We start from the raw sequence: 10,921 nt of genomic DNA, 5'->3' as shown, positions 1-10,921 counted from the left end.
ACATAAAACTAACCGAGTGTTGCCATTTTAGCCTGTCTTTCTTTCTTTTTTTTGTTACACGACGGACCCATTGAAACACACACACATATTAAACAAGTAAGTTACGATTTTCCCAACACCAAATATATTGAAAAATGAAGTACCGTTATCATATTTGGGGAGATTCCGCTTAAAGAAACGTTTTCCTGCCTTGACATTTCGAAATCGATGTAACCTCCGACCTTCTTCAGGTATACTTTATCAAACTTGGAAATCTGTGTGAAATTTGAAACGAAATTCTTTATTTAATCCACTAGGGTAGCATGTTATTATTCCATCAGCCATAACTGGGTAGAAGTTTTAAGTAATTTGCAATTGTATTTTGAGATCTGCAAGACCCATGGCGTAGTGGATAGAGTATTTTGTGAAATTCACTTGTAGGTACAAGGTACACTCTTCTAGAAGTTAAAGGTTCAATCCCCAGTGTGAACAACTGTTATGTGTTTGAAATGTAGGTTGTCTGTGAAATAGCTGATGCAAAAACAAATGGGAGCATTTAACAATTTTATTTAACAATTTATGAAGAGACATTTAAGTAGGTGAATAATCGCTGGATGCGTAATGTTTGAAAACCGTGTTGTGTCATTGCCAACTCTCCAATCTCTGCCAAGGGAAATAACTCTCTTACCAGTCCAAGGGAAATAACTCTTTCTTTTTCTCGTTAGGTGGACTCTAGCAACACTCAAAATATAATTGTGAATTATCTAAGAAATCTACCCAGACATGGATGACGGACTAAGAGCATGCTACTTCTGTGGATTAAATAAAAAGTTTTGTTAAGAAATTCAATGCAGATTACTAAGTTCGACGAAATATATTTGAAGAAGGTTGGAGGTTACATCGACCGAAATGTTGTGAAAATAACACTCAAGTTGAGAACAGTAGTCCAACAAACCCCAATAATACAAAATCTGTTTTCTTACTGGAAAAATAATTATCAGCTAAAAACTGTTCACATCAATCAAACGAACGTCACTTGATGTATTTTTGTAAACGGTTTTCAATCAACTAAATAATAAAATTCGATTTTGGAACAATTCATTTTAAAATACCTAAGATCGTGATTTTTTACTTTACCCGTATCAGATTATTCACCAATTGCCATCTTTGCTAATTGGATGATCTCTCTTTTTTTTAATGTGTGTGAAAGGTGATAACCTACATACGAACATGACATTTTTTAGTATATTATATTTTATTTATCAGTAAAATATTTTCGAAGGGTTTGTTAAGAAATCTTATTTTCATGAGAAAAACTAAAAAGTATTTCGTCGAATTTATTGAAAAAAAAACACTCATTTAAAAAAACTGATGCTGGTCCGTACCCCTTCCCCTCCCTCAAAAAAAGAAATAAAAAATCTGTATTATATACCTGTGACAGAAAGAAAATATTGTACACCAAAAATCACGTAAATTAATCAAGTTTACTTTAAAAAAAATTCTTTTTAAAGCGACTTAAGCAATTAGGAAGAATTCGTAGACAGTACAATGGTGATTTTTAAACTCTATTTCCGGAGAGCTCTTTTAAGAGGAGTTAACCACTAACCAGTGATGAATTCAAACATTTCCAAATGGTTTCGCGATATCATTAGTTGTTTAATCATAGTATTTTATTTACTTTTTTAAAATAAATTACTCGACCAATTTACGGGATGTTGGGATTTCTATCTGTCACGGGTACGTACATTATACAGATTTCTTAATTTTGTTTTTTCTTGAGGAGGGGGAGATTCGTGACAAGTACCCCAGGGACCAGGGGCCTCATCATTATAGATCTGACACTTGTCTGTTTCTTGTTGATTTGACATGGAATGACTCAATTTCCCCCCAACCCCAACACTTTTTTTTTTAAATGAAAGATATGATGATTTTTGTATTTTCATAAAAAATAAAAGAATGAAAAATTACAAAAAAAAAAAAAAAAAAAAAAAAAAATTGGTCCAGTAACTTTTTTCTGTCCTTTTTGATAAAAGTCAATGAATATTTACATCGATGGATGATCGCCTTACGATGAATTCCTTTGTAAATATTTGGTTTTTAATTTTCTGGTGATTTGTGTGAATACCAAAAAATGGACATTAAAAGACGGAATCTTTGTTGAAAGGAGGAGCAATTTCATCTTTCGATTCTTCAAACGTGGATGGATTTTTGGTTTTTATATTTCATGTTGTGGTAAAAACGTTCTTCATGGATAATAGAAATTTAAAAACCTGAAAAATAAAAATGAAAATTATGTTTTAAAATTATCTATAATATAAAAAAAATGAAAATTATGTTTTAAAATTATTTATAATATAAAAAAAATGAAAATTATGTTTTAAAATTATCTATAATATAAAAAAAATGAAAATTATGTTTTAAAATTATCTATAATATAAAAAAAATTAAAATTATGTTTTAAAATTATCTATAATATAAAAAAAATGAAAATTATGTTTTAAAATTATCTATAATATAAAAAAAATGAAAATTATGTTTTAAAATTATCAATAATATAAAAAAAAATGAAAATTATGTTTTAAAATTATCTATAATATAAAAAAAATGAAAATTATGTTTTAAAATTATCTATAATATAAAAAAAATGAAAATTATGTTTTAAAATTATCTATAATATAAAAAAATGAAAATTATGTTTTAAAATTATCTATAATATAAAAAAAATGAAAATTATGTTTTAAAATTATCAATAATATAAAAAAAATGAAAATTATGTTTTAAAATTATCAATAATATAAAAAAAAATGAAAATTATGTTTTAAAATTATCTATAATATAAAAAAAATGAAAATTATGTTTTAAAATTATCTATAATATAAAAAAAATGAAAATTATGTTTTAAAATTATCTATAATATAAAAAAAATGAAAATTATGTTTTAAAATTATTTATAATATAAAAAAAATGAAAATTATGTTTTAAAATTATCTATAATATAAAAAAAATGAAAATTATGTTTTAAAATTATCTATAATATAAAAAAAATGAAAATTATGTTTTAAAATTATCTATAATATAAAAAAAATGAAAATTATGTTTTAAAATTATCTATAATATAAAAAAAATGAAAATTATGTTTTAAAATTATCTATAATATAAAAAAAATGAAAATTATGTTTTAAAATTATCTATAATATAAAAAAAATGAAAATTATGTTTTAAAATTATCTATAATATAAAAAAAATGAAAATTATGTTTTAAAATTATCTATAATATAAAAAAAATGAAAATTATGTTTTAAAATTATCTATAATATAAAAAAAATGAAAATTATGTTTTAAAATTATCTATAATATAAAAAAAATGAAAATTATGTTTTAAAATTATTTATAATATAAAAAAAATGAAAATTATGTTTTAAAATTATCTATAATATAAAAAAAATGAAAATTATGTTTTAAAATTATAATATAAAAAAAATGAAAATTATGTTTTAAAATTATCTATAATATAAAAAAAATGAAAATTATGTTTTAAAATTATCTATAATATAAAAAAAATGAAAATTATGTTTTAAAATTATCTATAATATAAAAAAAATGAAAATTATGTTTTAAAATTATCAATAATATAAAAAAAATGAAAATTATGTTTTAAAATTATCTATAATATAAAACGTAGTTGACATTTCTGAATTTTTGAGACAAGGATTGGTTATTCGTATTATTTGGATTCATCGAACTACTGTTCTCATCTTGAGTTTGATTTCGGTCAGTGTAACCTCTGACCTTCTTCAGGCGTATCATGTCGAACTCGGAAATGTTTCTGTCGAACTCGGGAAGTTGACGGAATTTCGAGCAGAACTCTTTATTTACTTCATGGGAGTAGCTTGCTCTTGTTCTGTCAGCCATGACTGGATAGAGGTCCTAAGTAATTCGAAATTGTATTTTTCGGTCGCCCACACTGAAAATTGAACCTTCAACTTTCAGGAGAATATCACTTTTACAATTGATTTTTCCAAGTACTCTAACCACTGCGCCAGAGGTCCTTGTGGACATCCAAATTCCCAAGTTCGACAATAACATTCCCAAGTTCGACATAATACACCTGAAGAAGGTCAGAGGTTACATCGCCTTAAAAATCACACTCAGGATGAGAATACTAGTCCAATGAATCCAAATAATAAAATGCAGTTGTCTGTGTGTATGTAAAACTAAATTAAAAAATTAGAAAACAAATACCCACAAGATTGGTATTTTCTGGATTGGTGTTGCCCTGGATGAATAAAATCTAAAACTTAGAAAAATGTATTCATTCTTTGACCCTTAATTGGCACAAATTTAGATGGTGAGGGGTCGGTTGTCCAGCCAGATTATATACTGATTATAGAGAAATAATATTGAATTTTTAATCAAGGAATTAATTCCTTTATGCTTGTTGATTCCTTGAAAAATCTATAAAAAGGAATTGCCTATATGTGTGCATGCGTATATGTGTGTGCATGTGTGTATGTGTATGTGTGTGTTTGCGTGCATACGTATATGTGTATGTATGTGGTGTGTGTGTGTGTGTGTGTCCAGGGAGAGGAATGAGCTGTGTGGAGCAGAAAGAGATAGAAGTTTTAATAAAGATATGTTTACTCTGGGCAATGCTGGGTAGCTCTGCCAGTTTTATAACCAAGCAACCGTGAATAATTATCTTTATTGTTCCTAATTTTCCATGTGCTAGTTCCTTTACCATTTGCCACACACACACACACACACACACACACACACACACACACACACACACACACACACACACACACACAAACGCTAAGATGTTTTATGTTATAATAATGATAACGCACCTTACTATACAACAAAAACTGAACTCCCTGCTAAAAATAGAACAAGTAATCATTTCAAAAGTTGGTGCCTAATCAATAATAATCAAAATGTTGAATAACGATTTTAAAAATCCTCTGAAAATCGATTGTAGAGATTTCAAAAATAGAGCAGAGAAAGTACATACCACCAGAGACTTTCCCGGACTCGGCTTGCTTCTCTGTCTCGGACCAGACTACTAGAACCAACATCCACAGTAACATTGGTAAAAAGAGGTTTGTTGTAGCGTGTTATCACTGTGTAGTTCATGCCAAGGCTGTCGTTAAGACCATCATGCGGCCATCGGCCACGCCAACTCAAAAATAATTCGTTTCTGGAATTAGTAAAGAAGAATTGAATATTTCAATGAAAACCGTTTTTAATTTAAAGAAAATGTAATTTTGTCTACCATTATTTACTCTACACAAGGGGCAAACTGAGACGTAAGGAGGGATGGTACTGTTAATTAGGAGACCATATCTACAAAAGCAAACTACTTGGGGAGTTGAGCAGCAAGATGTCATTAAAATTTCTGCAGGTTAGTACAGTAAACAGGAAACAGAGAGGAAATTTCAGAGTCTAGCAAATGGAAACTCTATTAAAGTAGAAGGCTTTCTGGCATCTGGGGATCTTCACAGTGAAGGGGTGGGATTTTGCTGCTTATTGGGTTAGTCGGGGCATTTACATTGAAGGGTTACCAGTGCTACTAGTTCGCTAGAGCAGATCATCGAGTGTGGCTTTTGTCTACAAAGAGGGAGTTGTTTCCAGGGTTTATAGTGGAGTCAGAGGCGAACCACCGAGCAAGCAATTTAATCTTCTCGGTTACCGTGCAAGCAGCATCACGGTTGTTGAGTAATGAAATAATTGGTTGCACATTATTCACTATCGAAATAAAATAGAAATTGTGAATTCTTGATTTCTGTGAGTTAATGTAATGCTTTCTGGTTTTGTGCAACGACAACCGCAAATATTGAAGTAAACCATTGCGGAGAATATATTGGTGTTTTATCATCATCTTAACCAAGATATATTCCCAACAGAAGTTAGAGCACAGAACCAGTGAATAATTCTGTGCTATTTTATGAAAAAAAAAAAAAAAAATCTAAAAATTGCAAAGATAAAAGGTCAGGTGAAGTGCTCTTTAGCCTTGGTGGGCAATACCCCCCCCCAAAAAAAAAACCCCACTAGTCTCCATCATTCCACTGGGTTGATGTTAGGAAAATCATCTGGCCTCTGAAGATTTTGCTCTGGTTAATGAAATGTCTTTCAAAAAATCGTTGTGCTTTAAGCTATGCTGTTTGAACGGTGGAAACTTGTATGGTAAGTCAGGAGAAATTGTCTTATCCTACATTGATGATGATGATGATGCTGATGATGATGACGATGACAACAACAACAACAACAACTGTTGTTATTGGGGGAGTAGTCACATAGGCAACCATCAAAGATTTCTTTTTAAGAACAATCTGTGGTGTTCTCTGGAGTCTGAGTGACAACAAGTCTCCCCTGATTTCTAGTACTCACCACCTTTTTCAATAACCATTGCAAATTATTTTGCATTATGGCAATAGCCATTTACCATTGATTTCTCATTGGTAATGACTAAGGCTATGGCAACAGCATATTCTTATCATTATTTTGACTCTCGAGTATATATCCGACATAGACACAGTTAATCAATCGAGAACCACATCACTATATAAAAGTATATAAAATATCAACAGATACATACTGGAGAGTCAAAACAATGAAAAGAATATGCTGTTGTCATAGTCCTAGTAATGACCATTCGTCTTCAATGCATTTTGGGTGGCAATAAGCTTCCCCAAGGTCTCAGTACTCTTTGCACTCATCCAGTGGAGGTCTGGTTAGTGCTTTTTCTCCTCTGTCTTCCCATCCTCTTTGACCCTCTTCACTTATTTGATGTGGCACCAGTTCATGGTGACAAAATATAAGAGAAGGGAAGTGAGTAGGAGGTGTGTTAACTTACAATTCTACAGTTTCAGTTTTCATGATTCCATGTGGTGTTTCTTTGTGTTTTACACTTGCAGCAGTTTATGCATGTCCGGTTTGTGTAACTCATACACATTCGTCTCTGCATTCAAGAGTTTTCTTTAATATTTCAGCCATTTTCATTATTGTTATCCATTGTATCTTCTTAGCCATCCCTCTGATTCCAATCTCTCTAATTTTTTTCTTCATGATCTGAACCTTTCAGAGAAATCTGACCAGCTAGTCTGCTTATGGGAACAACATTCTATTTGTATCGGGACTGTGAGAGAAAGTTTTGAAAATTCTGTATGTTTAATGAAGCATGTGCACTGTCCAATTGCAGAAATATTGCAATGGACTAATTGAATTACTTTGTTTGAAGATGAGAATTTTCATTGACTCATCTATAAATATGAAAGCGAAAATGTACGCATGTATGTGTGTTCGCTTTTTCTGTGTGTCTACAAAAGGCTCCTTTCAGAGAAGCGGTCGCTCGCTTCACAACTTTTTAAAACTTTTTATATCACATATAAATCGTAATATCTCACAGTTAACAACGAAGCTTGCCTGTCTATTTAATTTGCTCCATTTTGGGAAGATAAATATTCAATATTTGTCGCTCGCCGCATGTGGGTTAGTCTTTTTCCTATAACATCTTGGGGGAGTGAAAAAAAAGCGTTCAGCAGTAAATGAATACTATCCCGCAGTCAAACTGACCTCATTAACTCATTAAAACGAGCACCTGTTAAATCCAAGTAATTAAATAAATTCAAACGTGTTTCCGTAAGCATGTCGCGGTGGGGCAATGGTTAACGTCGCACGTTTTTTTTTTTTCCACAACTGTGCCTCAACGGTTCGGGTTCGATCCTCATACTTACTTTTTTTTACCCCCCCCTCCACCTTCAAACACCCGGGCAACGCCGGGTACCCCTCGCTAGTCCGCTAGTCTATTATATAAAAGCGAAAATGTGTGTATGTGCACTTTTTTTGTATGTCCAGCAAAAAGTTTTTTTCGGGGGAGGGGGAGGCGCTCGGGGACGGGGGGGGGTCACTAATTCTTACAACTTTTTATATACTCTCTAGATTATAATATCTCTGATTTACGAAAGGAGGTCATCTCTATCTTTTATTTGAGTGACTTTTATTTTATAAAATTCACGCTATCCTGTAGTCCCGCATGTTTGCTCGTGTTTTTTGTTAAAAAGCGAAATTAAATCGAAAGCAAAGTGAGTATCTTGGCCCTTCGTGACGAGACGTCCAGAAAGCAATAAGCTTTGATCAATGCGGTGAAAAACCCATCATATCAGACAATTGCTACTCCCCTTTTTATGGGGAGCTGGTTTTCCCCAACATCTTGGAGAAACAAACAAATATGCAGAAACCTTCAAGCTTAACTCGCATTAACTGCATCATTTCATTCCTCTGTGGTGTGATGTTTGACCTAGAAAAGCAGACGTTCATTTAAGCACCTGCGTCTTTTAACCGTTTAATTTCAACCATTTTCACTTCTCTGCATTCTTAGCGTAGCGGTAACATGTCACGTTTTCTTTTCCACCTTCACCTCAAGGCGTTGGGTTCGAGCCTACCTGCCTACCAAAACCTTTTTTTTTCTTTTACATCTCCAAACACCCGCGCAACGCCGGGCACATTCACTAGTCTATTATATAAATCTCAAACGTTTGGTTATGTGTATGTACGTTTGTATGTGTCACTAAAACTTTTGATACATGCAGCCAACACTGACAAAATTGATATTGTTTGAAAGCTCAGTCTCTCGACTGAATAATATCCCCAAATTGGCCAAGATGACAAATAAAAACAAATAAAGAAATTATGGAGAATATAAATGTGTTTGAAAAAAAAAAAAATAATACCCTGCCCTGTTTTTTTTTTTTAGTGTCATCATAAACTGATACCACATCAAATAAGTGAGGAGGATCAAGGAGGATGAAAAGACTGAGGCGGGACAGCACTAACCAGACCTCCACTGGATGAGTGCAATGAGGCTGGGACCTTGGGGAGGCTTATTATCACCCATATTCCTGTGACAACCAATGGTCGTTACTAACAAGAAATAAATGGTAAATGGTTATTGCGATTATGCAACATTTGCAAAGGTTATCGAAATAGTTGGAAAGACTTGTTGTTACTCAGACTCCAGGGAACACCACAGATTGTTTTCAAAGAAAAATCTTTGATGGTGACTTGTGTGAGTACTCCTAGTGAGTACATATAATAATAATAATAATAATAATAATAATAATAGTAATAATAATAATAGTAATAATAATAATAATAATAATAATAGTAATAATAATAATAGTAATAATAATAATAATAATAGTAATAATAATAATAGTAATAATAATAATAATAATAGTAATAATAATAATAATAATAGTAATAATAATAATAATAGTAATAATAATAATAGTAATAATAATAATAATAATGATAATAGTAATAATAATAATAATAATAATAATAATAGTAATAATAATAATAATAATAAGAAGAAGAACAACAACAACAACAAAAAGAAGAAAAACGATCATTACGACTCACCCATGTTCTGCTCGACTGTCTTTGATGTGCCGAACCATTTTGTATCTTCCAATATATTCAGGAGGTCGAGTTAATAACAAACCAGCATCTCTTGTTCTAAGAAGGAACAAGTTTTTTCATTAATAAATAATTTCCAAATAATAAGAAATATTATATAAAAAAAGAATAATGAGAAAAAAAAAAGCCGAAAGGAAAGGTACCCTACACCCAAGGGTAAATACCATGGGTCAGAATGGAGATCCGGTCTGTATATAAAAAACAGACAAAAAAGAAAGATTCATGAACATGCAATTGTGTATAGCAGACTAAAATACATTATGTTTGGGTAACTATTGCATAGTTGAGACATGCATTTTTGTTTTTGTAAATTCAGTTGTATTATTTAGTTGTGTCGTGATGGGGAGGGTGCATGTAAACATAATAAAAATATATCAAATATTTTATTTTAAATAAGAAGAGGAGGAGTGGGTGATTGCTGGCAGGTGCCCCAGGAATGACGTTAAAGAAGTAAAAATAAGGGATGTAGAATTCCTGGAGATTAGGTCAGTGGGACTGGCCGACATTTCAAAACAATGAGTGGTAAAGTGTTTTGACGTCATCTGTGCCAATAAAATAAAGGCAGCAGACAATGAGAAGGGCAGAGAGCGGCGACTACGGGTAGGGCAAGCGACAAATTTTTCTTCAATGTCAAGCATACACACCCCTGCCATGCGCCTTACTGATGTCATAACTATCATTCTGAAACCGAAATGTTGATTTGGATAAACGAAATATTTTATAACCAGCCGTGTGGGTTTTATTTCGCTGCCAAGTGTATATATCGAAACAATGACAAAAGTTGGATTTTAAAAATTAAATAAACTGAAAAACACATTGGCGCGTGGCCGCACAGTGAAAATATAACATTTGATTTGGAGAAAATGAATCATTTTCTCCTTTTCCCGTCCACTATTAAGTATTTTCTTTTTTTTTAATGCATATTTACTGATATTCTCCCCTATGCAAGTGTTGCATTTTCACAGGTTGATATACGAACGGTTTATTTTAGTGCTTGTTGTATATAGTCAAACAAGAGTTATCTCCCTTGCCTACTACATCTCTTTTGAACGGACCGTAACCTTCCACGTCCATACTAACTCTACTAATAAGTCAGTCAATAAAAAGTCTTTGTTCTATACACACGTCCCCAATTATTTCTTCTCGTGCCATTTTTTTACATGTATTCACTTGTAAAGTGAATACATGCTAGTTCTTGATAGTATTCACTTGTAAAGTGAATACTATCAAGAACTAGCATCCGCTCGGCATTGCCCGGTCGTAAGATATGCTTAAATATGATATTTTAATTTACACAGATTTCGTATTTATTATTATAGAGCCAATTCTCTATTGATTATCATATTGTACCCAATATATAGTGATTTCAAAAGTTTGGAAAAGAAATATGACTTGAGTGCCATCAACTAGAATCGAAACCAAAATATGTAGCTATCAGATAAGTACTGTATTTACACACTTA

General features: G+C 31.6%; 1 protein-coding gene across 3 annotated transcripts in view; it reads right to left on the bottom strand.

The window, feature by feature from the left end:
• Positions 1-1,999: 1,999 nt before the first annotated feature.
• LOC145291913 (beta-1,4-galactosyltransferase 3-like) overlaps positions 2,000-10,921 on the bottom strand; it is a 367,549-nt gene continuing 358,627 nt past the window's right edge. For all 3 annotated transcript variants that reach the window (XM_080137751.1, XM_080137752.1, XM_080137750.1), the window contains exons 7-9: positions 9,403-9,498; positions 4,994-5,179; positions 2,000-2,249 (exon numbers count right to left, since the gene is read on the bottom strand). In XM_080137751.1, coding sequence (XP_079993877.1) covers positions 2,225-2,249; positions 4,994-5,179; positions 9,403-9,498 — 307 coding nt within the window. In that variant the 3' untranslated portion in view covers positions 2,000-2,224. The remainder of the gene's footprint in view (positions 2,250-4,993; positions 5,180-9,402; positions 9,499-10,921) is intronic.

The sequence above is a fragment of the Euprymna scolopes genome, chromosome 13, assembly GCF_053919585.1.
Source record: "Euprymna scolopes isolate OS-2025 chromosome 13, ASM5391958v1, whole genome shotgun sequence".
NCBI lineage: Eukaryota > Metazoa > Mollusca > Cephalopoda > Sepiida > Sepiolidae > Euprymna > Euprymna scolopes.
Note: the sequence above shows the minus strand (reverse complement) of the source record. Positions and strands in the feature narration are given on the sequence as shown.